General features: G+C 44.7%; 1 protein-coding gene across 5 annotated transcripts in view; it reads right to left on the minus strand.

Moving 5' to 3' along the window:
- The window catches only part of TBC1D1 (TBC1 domain family member 1), a 231,486-nt gene that overhangs the window by 36,269 nt on the left and 176,811 nt on the right, over window positions 1–18,406 (minus strand). For all 5 annotated transcript variants that reach the window (XM_082653232.1, XM_082653233.1, XM_082653231.1 and 2 more), the window contains one exon: window positions 1,967–2,152. In XM_082653232.1, the coding sequence (XP_082509358.1) occupies window positions 1,967–2,152 (186 nt within the window). The remainder of the gene's footprint in view (window positions 1–1,966; window positions 2,153–18,406) is intronic.

Below are 18,406 nucleotides of genomic sequence, written 5' to 3' on the forward strand. Positions count from 1 at the left end.
AAATCTTGCCTCTGTATTTAATGATTCTGTGCCCCCCATGCCACCCCAACAAAACTTACTCCATGTTTTTAGGCCATTCATGATCAGGCTCTTATTGTTGATTAGTTTTCTCAGCAATACAGGTACTGTACACACTGACACAATGCTTCCTAAATGATATTTAGCAAGTTTATTATGCTTTCACCACCAAGATAAGCATATGTTGGACTTTACAGAGATAAGGAGAGGAATAAATTCAAACAGTAAAAGTAAGAGACCACACAGGACAGAACTCTGCTGGATGAAACAAGGAAGCAGCAAATGAGGATGCTGGCAAGGGCTAGTGAACAAGGGCAAGGTGTTCTAGGTACCTTAGGAAACGCTTCCCTGCCCATTCTAGTCTGCCTGGTCACCATTTACATGGCTTTACAAAAGCTTTGCCACTGTGGCAATCTGATCTTGTCTCATCAGTCACAGTCACTATTCCTCCCAACACTCCCAAGAAGCCAGCCAGCATCCTTCCCATTTTACAACTACGCCCTGATTTTCCGTAGCTGCCATCTGCAAGAAGATGGGCCAGGGAAAGCATTAAGGTTTATGACCTACATGATGAATATAAGTGCCTTTTTACTTTTCAACAAAAACCCCCACCAACATACACATGATTATAAGCGCTGTGCTCCAAAGCTGTCATTTAGTCGATGGAACACTCAGCGATGCCATCACTATTAAATCTCTTTTAGACATCTGCTTTTAGAATCACCTTCAAGAACATACAAGAAAATGGTAGAAACACAGACTTGGAAGAAAACTTAGCATTCACTGCTCTAAACTCCCTTCACCATGGCATCCCTTTCCATAGCAGCCTCATGGGATGAGCTGTCTCTCTCAGCTTCAATACTGGGTACTGGAGAGCCCACTACACCCATAAGTAGACAATTCCAACCGCTCAACTACTCTCTTATCAAAAGGTCTTATTACTTTGTACTTGACTCTTGTTTTTGGTCAAAGATGACATATTTATATGGACAATGAACCTTATTCACCAGATTTGGTGTCTTAACTTTCAGCTCTATACAAACATCACAATAAAAGATGAAGCTCTACAATCAACGAGGAAGTTAATTCCAAAATTGCTCTGGACAGGGCCACCGTGTACTACTTGTATAGCCTCCCTTTTAAAGAGCATGTTCGGATTTCCCAACCAAAATCCTCCTTATTTTATATCCAGGCAGCTCTCTGCACTCCAAGACCCGTGCTCTTTGCAGTATACCACCCAGGGTACATACAACTCGGCTCCTTAGCTACTTTGCAAATAATATTTATTCGTTCAAATGACTATGGAAACAGGAAATGAACAGAATCTAAACTTTCAAAGTTCATGGCTTATTTTGACACTAACATAACCCTGGGCTTCTCTGAGCATTAGTTTCCTCTTCAGGCTATACCTGCCTTCTTGAGTTGTCACCAGGATTAAATGAGTGTGTCCTTATAAAACCTTGTTATCAGTACAGGTACAGCTCAGTTAACTTGAAGTCTTGGTTCTCTATTTTTCAGGTTGCCTGCCACTCACTAAAAACGCACATAGAGTGAGGTTATGAACTTTAATGATTTAGGTAGGATCAGTTCACACCTAGTACCAGGCAAAGACTACGGTTGAGGACAAAGCAGGGGGAGAGAGAGAAAGAAGAAAACAAAAAACACTTTTCAGAGAGTTAAAGCTTACATTTGAAGGATGTCTCTCAGAAGATTTAATTTAATATAATTGGCGAGATTATCATTAAATCTCTAGAAAGTGAAAAGTACTAACTTTGCTTTGGAAAAGTAACAGGTATTTAATATGCACGTGTGTATGTATGTATGTTAGAGTACCTTGCCTTTTCTTTTTTTAAAGAATAACACGCTTATGTCTGATACGCTTCACTTTAGAGTCAGGACAAATTAAATCAACATCAGGCCTGTTAAATATAAAAAGTGGCAAACCAACCTTGCAGCTTCTGATTTTCCTTCTCCATCCTGAGGAGCAGTATCTGTTGTAGAATGGCCTTTTGCCACAGCTCTCGAAGTTCACGAGATGTCCTTTTCTTTTCCTCTGGGACAGGGCCAAAGGGTCCATCTTCACAAACTGGTTCTAGAGGAGATCGTGGGGGAAGCTCTCCCAGCTCTGAATAATCTGGGGAGGAAAAAGGGCATTTCAGAATGGTCATTTTTCTTTTTTTTCCTTTTTCTTCCTCTTTATTTTGTTTTCTTTTTTTAAGTGCAGTTGTTGTACAATATTATATAAGTTAAGGTGTATAATATAGTGATTCACAATTTTTACAATTTTTTTAAATTAATTTATTTTTTATTGGAGTATAGTTGCTTTACAGTGTTGTGTTAGTTTCTGCTCTACAGCAAAGTGAATCAGTTATACATATATATATCCCCTCTTTTTTAGATCTCCTTCCCATTTAGGTCACCACAGAGCACTGAGCAGAGTTCCCTGTGCTATACAGTAGGTTCTCATTAGTTATCTATTTTATACATATTAGTGTATATATGTCAATCCCAACCTCCCAATTCAGCCCAATCTTCCTCCCCCCCTTGGTAACCGTAAGTTTGTTTTCTAATCTGTGTGATTCACCATTTTTAAAGCTTATACTCCATTTATAGTTAATATAAAATATCGGCTATACTCCCTGTGTTGTATAATATATCCTTGTAGCTTATTTTATACATAATAGTTTGTAGCCCTATTCCTCTTCCCCCTCATTCCCCCTCCCCGCTGATAGCCACTAGTTTGTTCTCTATCTGTGAGTCTGCTTCCTTTCTGTTATATTCACTTGTTTGTTGTATTTTCTGGATTCTACATAAGTGAGATCATACAGTATTTGTCTTTCTCTGTCTGACTTATTTCACTTAGCATAATGCCCTCCAAGTCCATCTGTGTTGCTGCAAATGGCAAAAATTCATTCTTTTTTATGACTGAATAGTATTCCACTGTACACATATATACCACAGCCAGAATGGTCATTTTTCAACAAAAATTTATATTTAAACATAGTGTCTGATCAGAAAATTCTGCTTATTCAGATATTACACAATGGTATCACCAAATTTAAAAATCAGGTTTCAATATGCATTGAAAAAACTACACCTGAGCCACAAACATCAAACAAATTATACATCAAATAGTAATAAGCAAAAGTCGCATCAGCTGAGGAAATGTTCGAAGATATCTACTTTGTAAGGTATACTACTTTATTTTCTTCTGAGTTAATGAGTGTATTATTGATAACAACAGCAAGCATTCATACAGTGCTCTATACCAGACTGTTCTGAGGGTTTTATATATAATAATTTATTTAACACTCAACCACCCTAACATGTAGGTACTGTAACTATTCAGTTTTAAAGAGAAGCAAACTAAAGCACAGGAGTTCACGTGCCTTGCCCAATGCCACACAGCTGGAAAATCGTAGAGCCAGGGTTGGAACCCAAGCAGTCTGGCTTTTATGTACATTCTTAACCACTGTGTTGTATATAAGGCCAGGTGTTTTTAAAAAAGATTAAAACTTACTTAACAGCCAAGAGTAACTGTGACCATTAATAAATCCTCTACCAAGTGCTGGGCACCATGCCAGGTGTTTTATATGGACAGACTCATTTCATCCTGATGCCAACTCCAGAAGGCAAGTATTAGCCTGAAGAGAAATGGTTCAGAGAAGCCAAGTAATTTGCCCAGGGTGAGACAATGAATAAGTTCATGCTTTCTGTAGATACCCCTACAATTTAGATATGCCTACAATTCAAATGTCTCCTATGCCATCAATTTTGAAATTTCTATTTCTTAGTTGAAATCTCTTTACAGTTCAGGAATTTGTGCCTTTCCCAACTGCAGACACTCTGCTGCTGGTACAGTGTTGTATCTCACTAATACCTTATGGACACGCACAGAGACCACCCCACCGGTTCACTATGAAACTAGCGAAGTTCCCACACACAAGTGGACCTCATCTGACACAGTGCATTCTTAACACATGCCGTGAAAAGCCCCGCACAGGCAACCTGAGTCTCACAACCGCCCCACCCCGTAAGACAATACACTATCTCTTCCATTCAACATCTCCAACACAATTCCATGTTATGACTAATTTATAGAACAGTCATCACCATTGCTCTTTATCTAAAGCTGGGTTTGTTTTCCTGCTACAAAATCAAGTACAAGCTACAAAATGTTTAATTTCCTAATGTAACTTGTCCACCTTAACTCCTCTTGAAAGTACAGGACCCTTTAAACAAATGATAAGCCATTAAGAATGCCTTATAATCTCTGTAAGCATTTAAATGCTTATCATCACATTTTTATTTATGTTTGTTTCATTATGACCCTGTTAAACAAATGAATTAAAATTCTACTTCTTTTGGAGGTAAGAAATAGACCGTTTATGCACGTTACAGGAGGATGCTCACGTGTAATGGTCAATATAAAAGCAAGAATTAAAATTGTCTATATTGTATGATCTCAATTTTATAAGTATAATGAGAGGCAGTACAGTTCTGTGACTAATAAGGTCAGGCTCTGGAGCCTGGCTGCCTGGTTTTTAATCGAGACTCTGCATTTATGGATTTTGTGATCTTTAGCAAGTTGCTTAATCTCTTTGTGCCTCAATTTCCCAATCTGTTAAGTGGGAATAACAGCACCTCCCTCATAGTGGTGTTATAGGAACCGAGTTAACACATACCATACAAACCACCTAAAACAGGGTCCAACACACAGTAATACAGTGAACATTAGCTCTTATTGTTTGCTATCACATATTCACTAAGGGCACAGAAAAAAATACTGGAAGGAAGTGCATCAAAATTTAGTCACTCAACATTGTAAGCTCTGAGAAGGCTAGAACCTTGCCACCTTGTCGACGGGGGTCTGTCCAACGCCAAGCAGTCCCTGGCACCCAGCAGATGCTTGATAAATAATTGTTGAATAAAAGAAGAGATAGGTAGGTACTGGGATTGGTGTGCTTGCCGTTCTTCTTTGTATTTCCTGTATTTTCTAAATGTGTGATAATAAACATTTTTATAATCAAAAAATTAAAGAAAATGCAAACCTGTTCTGATTTAAATCAAAGATTAAAAAATGTTCTCTTGCAAAACACTTAGAAGACAAGTCACCCCTCACAACCTGTATACTTAGGATTACTCACTATTGAACACAATATAGTCTAAATTAATCCCTTTTGCAAAAGGAACTTTAGTCAGTATTCCTATTTAATCTTACTCTACAGCTTGAAGTCTTCTACCTGAGCCCTTTCCCTTTATTTTGTTTTTGTTTTGTTTTCTTCTTTTACCATCTTGGCTGTTGAAAGTCCGTAAACCATCACAACCACATGAGAGGTGTCAGAACCACCTCATGAGATAGGTGATGTTATCCCCTTTCTACAGCTGAAATAACTAAGGTGCAGTGAGGTTCTGTAACACGGTCAAGGTCACACCTCTGCTAAGAGTCAGAGCCACAATCTGAACCAAGGTATATTTTCCTCCAAAGTAAAAAATGCTTACCCAGTGCCTCTAACTTCCAGATGCACAAACATCACGTGGGTATCGTGCTGAAATGCAGATTTTGACTCAGTCTGAGGGGAGCCTGAGAGTCTGCATTTCCATTAAGTGCCCAGGTGATGCCACTATTGCTGGTCTCAAAACATACTCCCAACAGCGGGCTCCACATCACATTTTTACTCTTCACTCCCTCACATAACCTTAGGCACTTATTATCATGAAAGCTCTTCATTTTCTTTCGCTGTGACTGCTAGAACCCAGTCCAAATGCTGCTGTCAGCTGCCTGAATCCAGGCCTTCACACATGGTCAGAGCGCGTCCCAATCTTGGTCAGGGTGCCAAGGCCCACTGCAGAATACAAAGATGGATTAGGGGCACGGGTGTTAATTTCACCTCTGAATTAACTAAATAAAGGCTAATCCACTGTAAAGGTCAGCAAATAAACCTAACAATTTACAGCAGGTTTCTCCTTCCCAGCACTACTGACGCTTTGGGCTGGCTAATTCTTTGTCATGGGGGACTGTGCTGTGCACTGTAGCATGTTTATCCACATCCCTGGGCACTACCTACTAGATGACAATAATACCCGCCCACGCCAGCAGCGACAATCAAAAATGCCCAGACATTGCTAAATCTCCCCTGGGGAGAAGGGGGAACAAAATCATCCCCACTGAGAACCTGAATCAGAAAAAAATGCCCATCACTTACTCTCTCCTAACCCTGGGAAGGGGTAAAATATATCCCCTTTGCCCAAGTTTATTTTATGTGGTAACAATTACGGATGTTATAGTCTATAATTAACAATTTTTAAAAATATACTATCTTTTGTTCATATTAAGAGTAGCCTAGTTACAAAGTAGTTAGTGATTTACAAGAGGGGGATAGTTAAATATCTGTTTATTCTAAATGTGGCCCGGCTAATCTTATCAATGCCAAAAGACCCAGATTTGGGACAAGGCTATAGCTTTGTGATCAGTCCTCTTTCACATGTGCGTGCGCATATGTGTTTGGGGTGCAGTCTTATGAGATGTGTACTCATGTACACAGGGGGTTGAATGGAGCGGCAGGGTGAGGATTACAACGTGAAAATGTTGGACAGCTGTTGACTGAGAACCTTGTTCTAATAATAAATATGTTCACTGTTTGAACTTGGATAATTCCTAAGTCATTTACACTAGTATTTGTTGAGTCTCTTATATGTACCCAGGATGTGATGTGCTCAGTGGTCTAAGAAAGACTTTGCTGTTTCTAATAATCTCCAGAACAACAGCGGGGCTCTGGCTTCTGTCCTCGACTTCTATTCTTGCTGAGAGGCAGCCAGCTAGGGGCTCAGGTGGAAGAACGCGCCTTAGTGCAGCAGAGGCTGAGCAGGGGCCTGCCCCAGCCCTCTTTGTAAACCTCTGTAAATGCGTACACCTTTTGGGTTCCAGTCCCTCGGGGCAAAATGTGAGAGGTGACATTCACCACCAACTGCCCCAACTGTGGGGACCACAGGCACCGACAGACAGCTTTATAAAGTCTGCAGAGCCACAAAACCAGGTTGCAGGAACAGGTCAGCCTGGGATTGGCTTTTACTATTCTGACATCTCCAGTAATGACAGGATATAGAAGGCTTAAATTATGTAGACTCTCAGAAACAATGGCCTTCAGTGGGTTCTAAGAATTTTAAAACCAGCCATAATTCAGGGGCCCTAAGAGACAACTGTAAGAATTGTAAATTGTAAAACCAGCCATAATTCAGGGGCCCTAAGAGACAACTGCCTGCATCTAAATCACTGCTGTGACATTCTCAATCGAGTCATAAATATGACCTCTGCTGGTGTGTCAATATCGCAGATGCCGAACTGTCCTCTGACTGCTCTGTGCTGCTGTGTCCTCTCTGCACACATGTGTGTGGGGAAGAGCGTGACATCACACTGCTGGTGTGACAGGGCAGGAGGAAAAGGAACATGCACATGGCCTCACATCTGTCCAGCCTCCGGCTCTGCAAAGTCTGGAATACAGGGCTCCTTTCCTATGTTTTCACAAGACACTGATACCAAAGTGGAACTGCAGTTCTCCTCCCTTTAAACATACAGCATTAAATCACGCGTCAGGTGCCCTGTAAGAAAGAGAAGCCCCAGGAAGAAAATGAAGAGATAGATCCTTATTCTCCAATATGCCGCTTTTTTCTGTTATCCCACAACAGAGCAGGTTAAAACTCTCGCCATCCCTCCTGAAAAATCCTGGTCTCCCATGGCAGAAGAAAAAGAAAACGTTTAAAATTCTAGTTATTCTCAAACTTCTGTTTGAACGACATGAATAGACCTTGGAAACAAGAATTAAAACTGAACATTAAATCTCTGGAGAAAAGTTACCAACAGCAGGGATTAACATCTGCAGCATCTGTTGTTACCAACAGCTGAAGAAAATTTCTTAAAAAAACAAAGTAAAATGAATGTGTAGATTTAAGAAAGAAATAGGCAATCCTCGAATGAATGCCGTCAAACTGTTTACAAAGTGCAAACTTTACCTCTACTACAGTGGAACATAGATGCCAGGAGAGCAGAGATTTCTGCGGTCCCTGCCGTATCCCGTGCCTGGGAAACAGCAGAGGCACATGGAAAAGTCATAAACACACAGATTCATTTACCCGAGATCTCTCCACACTCTACTCTGACTACTTTGGATGTTTTATGGAAAATAACCCCAAAACAATAACCTTGCTATTTTTCTACAGTTGCATTATATCATGGTCTAGCTACAGGAAAACATAATTTTTAAATAATAACATTCTTTTTTTAAAAGAAATATTTCTAAGTTTTTTTCACCTGCTGCTAGAAATCCAGATATGAACACGCCACAGTCCCTCAAATTTCAAGCAGGGTGATTGGGAGAAGTACACAAGTGCTGAGAAATACAAAGAAAGTATTCTAGAAGTTCAGCAAAGAAAACGAATTTCTCCTGTGTACCAGGTCAAGGGCATAGGCCCTGGAGCCAGATACCTGCGATCAAATCCCTGCTCCACCACTCATCTAGCTACTTAACCTCAAACAGGTGGTTTGAACACCTTATACCTGTATCCTCACCTGCAAAATCTGCATTCTAGTGCCTCTCAGAGGATTAGTGTGAGCATTAATTAGGCAAACGTGGAAAAAAAGATAAGCCTGGCACATAGCAAGCATTCGATAAAATGTCAGCTATCATTCTTCTTATCAGCATCAGGTTTTAGGAACTGGTAGTTGTTCTTTAAGGACAAGTAAAATTCAGACAGGTGGAAATGACGGGCGCCATGCCTGGTAAAGGGAGCAGCATCACGGGGCATGCAGGTGAATATCAGTTATCATGCACGGACCCATTCTGCTAATGACCAGATGGTGCACGTGCAAACAGAAGAGAAGAATATGGTCAGGCCCAGACTACAGACAGCAATGACTGCCTGGTTCCTTTAGGTATTAATTAGTGGGAATCATGGAAGATTTGGGGTTTTTACAGTTTTCAAAAGAAAATGTATTTCATTTATGCATTCTTTAGCATTGGAAAGATACCCCGGTCAGCAGGGAATGGAGAGCTTGGTGGATGTGACAAGTGAAGGGCTATTATGAAACATGTGAAAAAGTGCTAGGGTTGGGGGATAAGCTCTGAAGACAGAAGAGCGAGCCTAACTCTGCCTGAGACGGGGTGCAGCGGGGTGGGGGTGGTGAGGGGATGTAATGGGGAGGCAGGCACACAAGTTTTTTTTAAGAAAACAGACAAGAAATGCAGAAACTAAAAACAGCAGCAAAAGCCCTGCAGATCTTTATCCCTATGCCCTCCCAAATTAGCCATCTGGGGTGAGTTTCCAAGGCTCAGCATGGCGAGGAGCTGTGACAACAGCTCACAGCTCGAGGGGAAGCAGGAAGGCGCAGGGCAGGGACGGGGGGTGGGGGGAAGCCCAGGGAGGAGAGCCAGACAGAGGCACGGAGAAGATGACTGAAGGGAAGGCGTACAGCGGGCGCTCCTGGGGAGCCGGGGGGGGGGTGTTGGGGGGGGGGCCGACATTGGCCCCCGCTTCCTCCCTCCCTCCGGGACTGGCAAGAAGCACCCCCGTGGGGGGAGGTAGTGCCTGGGAAAGTCAAGGCCTACATAAGCCTGAAAAGAACCAAGAAAAGGCTGTAGACACATGAAGTTTTATTTAGTGCACTGGATAAAATTATCCTTTGAGAGGGACTTCCCTGGTGGTCCAGTGGGTAAGACTCCACCCTCCTAAAGTAGGGGGCCTGGGTTTGATCCCTGGTGGGGGAACCAGATCCCACATGCATGCTGCAACCAAGAGCCCGCATGCTGCAACTAAAGATCCCGCGCGCCACAGTGAAGACCCCTGGCAGCCAAAATAAATTTAAAAAAAAAATTATCCTTTGAAATGAATGGCATTTGTTTTCATATCTGCAAAGGGGATAATATTGTACTTTTTGGGAGGGCCGAAGGTCAGGGCTCTCGTTTCTTGATGAAAGACAATAAAACTATAAAGAGGAACAAACAGTCAGCCTCAGTCGGCATACGAAATGCTGATCTTCGTCATAGTTCGATCTCCTCTATTACCACTTATAGAACCTTGAATTTCAAATTGTGGTTCCTGCAGTTTTATGAGACACGTTGAGGTGGAAAAGAGCCGCCACCACCAAAGGCCCTTGGGTCAGGGCCACCAGGACAGGTGAGGGGGTGAGTCCAGGACACAGGGGACCCCCCTGCTCACTCTCCTTCCGTCCCCTGGCCTGTGAGGGAAATCGTCAGCACCCACAGGAGCACGGAGACGCAGGGCTGAAAGGGGCACTAGAAGAGGACTCAGCTCAACCCCCCTTCCCTTCTCAATGGGGAAAGGGAGGCTCAAATAGCTCACCCCGAGCGCTTACTCTGTGCCAGGCAGCATGCTTCACAAGTAGCCACACATCTCACCCTCACCACCGCCCAGTAAGTGAGGACTGTTGTGACAGCCTCGGTGACCAAGGCCTGAGACGTGGAGCTGGTTTGCTGGTGGAGCCGGACTGGCTCATCCCAGTGCCTCGGGGCGACGGGAATGAACACAGAAGAGGGGAAGAAGGCCCTCATTCCACCTGTGCTGCCACTTAGCAACCTGGAACACAGCATGGCCCTGCCCACTCCGTGCCTCGGCCTCCTCATCCAGAGGCCACAGTCGAGGACAGCATCCACCTCCCACAGCTCTGATGCAGGGATTAAATGAGAACCCTTGAGAGCGCTGACAGCAGCGCTCGACCAGGGGTACTCGACCAGGGGTATGTGCTGAACTGCTCTTATCCTCATTATTCTATTTTAATCTAAACCTGGCAAAATCTTTGTGCTGTTTAGACTTCTCCACAGTCAGACTGGGGCTGGGGATAAAAAAGAAAACTGGTTTACTGAAGGACACTGGGGAAGACAGACATGTACTCTCTATGAAGAAAATAACAGTGTTGTCCTGGTCACCAACTTAGTGTGTCCAGAACCTGTGGTCACAAGAGGCAGGAAGCACTGGAAGGGCCCAGCCACTCTTACAGCAGCTGGGCTGTCCTTCTGGCCTTTCTTTGTGTGGCTGACTTCCTCCTCCAGAGCTCAGCTCCAAAGTTACATCTGGGAAGTCTCCTCCTGTCACTCCCTGCCCGGCCCTTTATGCTCCCTCAGCACCGTGCAAACCTCAGCCGAGCCTCTAAGAGCCTGAGAACGGCATCCCTGGGGCTGACCATCACTGCCCTGAGCACAGACAATAACGCCAGAGCAGCTCAGAGAAGCAGGAGGTCAGGGCAGCCCTGGAGCATCTGGGAAAGGTGAAGCAGAAGGGAGAGAAGTCGAGGGGGACAGTCTAGGCGAAGGGAACAAGGAAAAACAGGCACCGAAGGAGGAAGAAACAAGTGACGCCCCCACATGGCACACAATTCCAGGCCCAAGTGACCGGGGCTCAGCTCTTTCCGACAGTTTTATTCTCAAGTTCATGAAAAACTATTTTAAAACTTTACATAAACTTTACATACGTCTATCTATATGGAGATATGTGGATACCTGACATTTAGGTAGATACACAACGTTTTATATATAAAGCTTTATAGAACACATTACACATGAAGGTGTTGATCACCTCTCGGACCAAACAATCATTTAGTTCATCCCGAGAACAATGATGAAATGAAACCAACTTCTGTCCCCCAAGGGGACAGCTGAGTAGGCCACCATGACAGGGGTGACAGTGTGACAAGTGGCAGGACAGGAGCCCACAAGGGTGGCCAAAGTAAGTGCAGAGGGCCATGATGGAAGACCCACCTGTAGGAGAGGTGACCCTAGTCTGCCCCTTCCATGGGGAGGGGGCAAGGGGCAGCGGTGGAGGGACTGGTCACGTCGTAAGTCCTGCAGTGCACCCAGGAAGGCCACCCCCTGTGAAGGGAGGGAATTAAAACAGCCCATCGTGGTGAGTTCCTGGGGAGTTTCGAGCAGTTCCACACGACCCTGGGAAAGTGCGGGTGGGGTGAGGTGGGGGGAGAGCACGCAGAGAGTGAGAAACGAGTCTGGTCAGACAGTGAAGGCCTCCTGTGCGAGTGAAGCAAGACTGCCATCCGACAGAAGCTCTAGAGAAGAGGTGAAAAAATGACCAGTCAGTAAGTTCTGTTTCCAAGAGCCCGAGAGCGTTAACCACGTGGCGATCTGCCCCAGCTGCTACCTCAGCCCTTCGATCTCATCCACGTGGATTCTTTTTAAAGGGGTCAGACCACCCACCATGCGTCACCTACAAGATTGACTCTCCATGACGACAGCTGCTGGCCAAGCCCACCCTGCTTGGACCTCGCTGTGGGTGTCGAGGGTGAGATGTCTTCCTGACCCCACTGCCCACACCAGCACATGGGATCACCATCACCAGAACCCAGGCCACGGGTTCAGTCCACGGGAGTTGTTCTCAAAGTGAGGTATGCAGAGCAGTAACATCCGTATCACCTGGTCACTTGTCAGCACTGCAAATTCTTGGCCTCGCCTTAGACCTACTAGATCACAAACTCTGGGGCGGGACCCGGTATCCTGGGTTTTCGACGATTGGAACACTTACTTTAGTATAACCTAGTAAGTTACACTATTTAGGTTTACCTTAATTGGTGGTTTCACATTATATAACACTTGGGAACAGGGATCCTTTTTAAATAAATTATTTCAAATTAATTCAGCAATGACTCCATCCATTATAGATGATCTGACCATTAAATTAAAATTTTAAATGTAACATACCTTGCTTTTCAAACACTAGCCAAATCTTGTTTTTCTCTTTGTCAAAGGCAACTGTTTAAACTAAAATTAATACCATTTCTTAAGAAATGCATTCAGAAAATGGTCCCTCCCTGCTGACCCAGATAGACTACCCACACTGTTACAGTGATAATAAATTTCCTTCCAGAAAACTTCCACATATGAACATAAATAGTCAGAAACATAGACCTAGGAGTCACTCAACACAAACAGAAAAATACACTACTAAAAGCTAAGATCACGATTTCTCAGCTCGTGTTCTTTAACCATCTGCAGAAAAGCAACTCATCTGTTTACCGCATGGCTTCCAGGACCTCCTGGCCTCCCAGCAGGACAGGCCCAGGCACCCCACCTGCGCGCAAGGTTTGCGCGGTCTCAGGGGCTTTTCTGTGCCTCAGTTCTACTGGGCAGGTGAAAAGAAGCCTACAGAGGAAACCATCGTTCTCACCCTCAAATCCCCCTGGACCACAGCACAGGGTGTTAGGCGGGTCACAGTGCGGCTTGGTGAGAGTGACGTGGCTGCACTACGGAGCGCTGGCTTCCAAACTGTATCCCAGGATGCTCTGTTAGCAAAGGCCACACGGGGGGCCAGGAGAGAGGCGGGGGGCAGAGTGGGCTTAGCTGAGGCCGCTAAAACAACATACCATCGACTGGGTGGCTTAAACAACAAACATTCATTTCTCACAGTTCTGGAGGGTTCTGGAGGGAGTCCAGAATCAGGGCACCTGCACGGTCAGGTGCTTGGGGAAGGCCCTCTCTCCGGTCTGCTGCACCCTCACATGGCAGAGAAATAACTCTGGTCTCTTCCTTCTTTTTTTTTTTTTGGTCTCCTTATCAGGAAGGAAGACACTAATCCCATCATGGAAGCTCTACACTCATGGCCTCATCTAAACTTAGTTACCTCGCCAAGGGGGTCCCACCTCCAAATACCAACACACAGGGTATTAGGGCTTCAACATATGAATTTAGGGGAGACGTAAACACTCAGTCCACAGCAGGAGCAAATGTGGTTCTAAATTACTCCTCCACTCCATTTCAGCATAGCAGGTCTGAGTTAATGTTTTACAGGGCCTCTGTAAAGTCTCCTTAAAAAAGAGGTCAGTAGCTAAGAAAAAAGTGAAAAGGTTTGAGAGCACAAGGCTTTATTACGACCTAAAGGAACAGGCTGGTCTTTTGACTCTTGGTGGATTGGCAAAATGCAGATTTTTTTTTTTTTAAGGGGGAGGGGAGACCCGGAGACCAGAACAAGGGATCTGCTTGAACTTGCCATCTGTGTCATGAACGTGGCTACTGGTCTGCGTTGCCATGTGGCTTCTATTATAAGCCGGGTCCTGGACTGGACTTAGAAGTGGACTGTCACCTAGGCTACCTTTTATCCTGCTTCCTCACCTTGCCCACTTCCTTGTCAATGCAGGACCTGATCTACCCTGCTGCACGAAGCAGATCTGGAATGCTTCTTCCAACCAACAAGCTGCAGGGCACCACCTGGGCACACACTCAACAAACATGTGCTTCCAAGCCCTCAGACGATCTCGGAGTGTATGCCAGTGCCTGCTTTATGAGCCCACCTTCCAATTAAAATCGCTTGAACAACCCATAAGACGATGCAGAAAAAAAGAACAACAACTCCATAGACTCAAGACATGAGACAAACACAGGTTTTCAATATAAGATCGGAGAAAATACGTTCAAGGCAAGAAAGCATTAAGGTTTTGTGAAAGAATCAAGAGTCAAGACATAGTTTCTGTCACACATTTATAATATAGATGGATAGATTTTGTGTATTTAATTTGTACTTAATACTTATAAAGCTTGGGGTGGAAAAGGATCCCTTTATCCTGACAAAGTTATAACCCCCAAATCATTAAGGCTTATGCCACAAAACAGCACTGCATCAACACAAGACAATAAGAGAAATCCTCCGGGGAGTTTAAAAGGCTCTTCCCCTTGGCAGCCACAGCTTTCCAATTCAAACCTGAACTTGGCTATAGTCATACTCAGCAGTTCCCATCCTTTTTTCTCCCTCGGTACGTATCTGTCTCCCTGACTGCACTTCATGCTCCTGCATCTAGCATTAAATCCACTTTCATATCAATTCCTTGTACAGCACTCTGTGTACGACTCGGCACTCAGAATCTCTGCATGCTAATTAAATGACACACGCTAAACCTCCTTCGTCCTGTCACTGGCAGGGGATGGATCCTGTATGTTAATTTTGGACTTTCGCTGAAAACAACATATTGTCCTTGACGACAGGATGCCAAAGACTGAGGTATAGAGAGAGCCGTTCTGCGAGGCACAAGCAGCAGCCGCTGCAGCCACGGAGGCCTGAGAGCCGACTCAGGGGCAGTGGAGGAGCCAGCCGTGGAAGGAGAGAGGAGGCCGAGAGCGGCCTGCACGGCGTCCAGTCTCAGAGGGACCGGTAAGACGGTAAGATGCTGATTTTCAAGAAGGGAAGCCCTATTTTTCACCCTCCAGCTCAGGCGAGGGTTTTCAGGTATGGTGACTGGTTTTTTTCTTTCCCCATGAAAAGAGTAATATTTTAACTGATTTGCAGAGAAATTAGAGACACTAAAAATGTGAAAACAAAGAAAGAAAAAGTTACCTATAACCCCAGCTCCCAAAAATAAGTGCCCACAGGGGTCTTTGCTTGGATTTTCACTGAAGATGTAAATGTGGATTCTGGACTGTTGTCAGCACCACACTGTCGCCGCCACCTGGGTCCACAACCACCCTTTGCAACCGTCACAATGGGGCCAGGGTCTAAAGCCCTGAGGCACGCCCAGTAGGAGCAAGACGGTGGGCTCCTGACCCCAGGCCCATGTGAAGGGGTCAGGCAGGGCGGGCACACTGAGGACTCATCTCCACAGAGGAGCATCTGAAGCCACTCAGCTAGAAATAATCAAAAATGAGAAGGTCACATCACAGTCCCGGAATCCCCAGAGAAGAGCTGGCAAAAACATTCGGTGGGAATTGCTGGGAAAGCGGAAGAAAGTGGGAATGGGAAGCAGAAGTCTCTAAAAGGGGCCTGGGGAGAGAGGAATGTGTGACTAAGGGAAAAGGTCAGAAGGAGAGTGGGAAGAAAGGTCCCAAAGGCAGGACAGGTGGTCCATGAAGGGAACAACAGTCCTGCAGTGAACTCTGACTTAGACGGGATGAACTGCTAAAAGCCCCATTACTAAGTCTGCTAACCTCCCTCCTGCCTCTCATGCATCTGTGACTAAAAAAAAACTAACCCCACCCATCCCATTACACAATGCTTATCTGGATATGATCTAAGGTCAGAATCCATGAAAGGAAGCTCACTGACTTAAAAGTTAGGAAATACTTTTGTGCTTTACTGGGGAGAGGGGATGGGGAAGTCCACACTATGAAATAAGAGGTTTAAAATAGTGAACCCAATTCTTCCCCCAACTCAACACAATGCTCATTGGGTTACATGTGGAAATGCGACCTTTCTACCTGGAAAACCCCAGCCTCACTGCCTGGATAAGGGCCTATATCCTGAAAGAAATCAACTTGGGAAGTAGCATTCTCCTTGGGTATCTACATACCTTGGGCAGTTGGGAAACTTGGGTTTCAGCATTAGTAAAGTTTCGAGCTTCGATGTCTTCAACTAGAAAATGGAAGCAAGGGCTTCCCTGGTGGCGCAGTGGTTAGGAATCTGCCTGCCAATGCAGGGGACACAGGTTCGAGCCCTGGTCCAGGAAGATCCCACATGCCGCGGAGCAACTAAGCCCGTGAGCCACAACTGCTGAGCCTGTGCTCTAGAGCCCGCAAGCCACAACTACTGAAGCCCATGCGCCTAGAGCCTGTGCTCCGCAACAAGAGAAGCCACCGCAATGAGAAGCCCGCACACCACAACGAAGAGTAGCCCCCGCTCACCACAGCTAGAGAAAGCCCGCGCGCAGCAAGAAAGACCCAATGCAGCCAAAAATAAAAAATAAAATAAATAAATTTATTTTTTAAAAAAATTAAAAAAAAAAAAGAAAATGGAAGCAAACTACATGCTCACTGAGAAGGCTTCTTCTGTCCCTTAAAGTCAGTGCACTGATACTCATTCAAAACTTCAACAGATTTCAATCTACTTAATCTACGTGTTTATAAATAATATAACTTAAAGTGGACATGGTCAAGTTCAAACGGTCTTTGAAAGCTGATTTTGCAGTAAGCAAATTTCTTAAATATTATTTCTTAAAAATTATTTCTTAAATATTACCATAATTCATTTTGCCCAAAAAACTCATTAAAGAGGGCAACAATCTGAAATTCTCTAACTGACCATAACTGAACATGACAAATCCCAGCACACTGAGTGCGCTTCAGTTAGTAAGAAATGAGAGGTGTTACCTGGGCACAGGACAAAACAAAGAGGGGAGAAAATGACTGATTGAATAAACAAAGTAATTCGGTAAAGAGTTACGTATCTGCCACTCCAAAGGGCAGATACTTTTTTAAACATCCTGGCACAGCACAGATAAACCAAGCACAGTACACTCTGCTTCAAAGTGGCGCCTTGAACTCCAAGGACGGTTTCAGCACAGGGGGAAATCTACTCTCTGGAGCCTGGCAATCGTGGGCCTAGTTGGCCAGGTCGCACCTCACCGCACTTGCCAACCTCCAGGACCACTTGAAAGCTGCATGTTATCTAACCTTTTGCTGGGACGATTTTAAAGAGTGAAACATCTATGACTAATTTCTTCACAAGGACTCCCGGTCTTTTTGTCTCTCCCATCAAGAGAGTTTGAAAAGAAACCAGACCCCTGCATCTGTCAGCACTCTTGGCCTGCAGTTTTTCCACCTCTGAATTCAGAGCACAGGGCCACTCAGTGAGGCGGGGCCTGTCCCCACAGGCGTGCACCTGGGGTGGAGCAGGGACATCAAACCGCTGCTGCCTAAGGACTCACGTTTCCTCTGGCTGTGACTTCAGGCAATGACGTGCACTTTGCCGAAAAGCTGAAGCCAGCATGCAAACCACTAGTACACCGCCCAGGATGCCCAGAGACGTTCTTTTTGGCAACGTGAGTGTCCTCCACACGCCACCGAGCCTCTGACTGTCCAAGCACATCCTTTTGCTTGTCCTAAAAGTCTGGTATGATCAAAGGGAAGGTGGTGGGGCGTGGAATTAAAGAGCGGCCGCCATTTGTGGAGGGGACTGAGAAGGCAGCTGTTTTTATTTCCTTCAGAACTCTGTTTGGAACAGACTGCCTTCCCTCTAGCTCCCATTTCTTGGGTCCTTCCTCAGTGGTTGCCCAACATCCCTAACTCTATGAGGTGGGTGCCACTACTGCACCCAAGAGACCACTGAGGATTCTGTGGCAGCCGCCTCTAGTCAAACAGCTCATAAATGGAGGAGCCAGGGCTAGAGCCCAGAACAGTCTGATTTTCAAATCCATACTTTTCAACTCAACAACAAAAACCAAATAACTCAATTTAAAAATGGGCAAAGGGCTTGAATGGACATTTCTCCAAAGGTGATACAAAAATGACCAACAAGCATATGAAAAGATGTTCAACATCGCTAATCGTCAGAGAAATGCACATCAAAACCACCATGAGATATCACTTCGCACTCATTAGGAAGTCCACTTCAAAAAAGAAACAGAAAATACAAGTGTTGGTGAGGATGTAGAGAAATTAGCAACTCTTGA

This window comes from Grampus griseus (genome assembly GCF_964374135.1).
Source record: "Grampus griseus genome assembly, chromosome: 4".
In the NCBI taxonomy this organism is placed as follows: domain Eukaryota; kingdom Metazoa; phylum Chordata; class Mammalia; order Artiodactyla; family Delphinidae; genus Grampus; species Grampus griseus.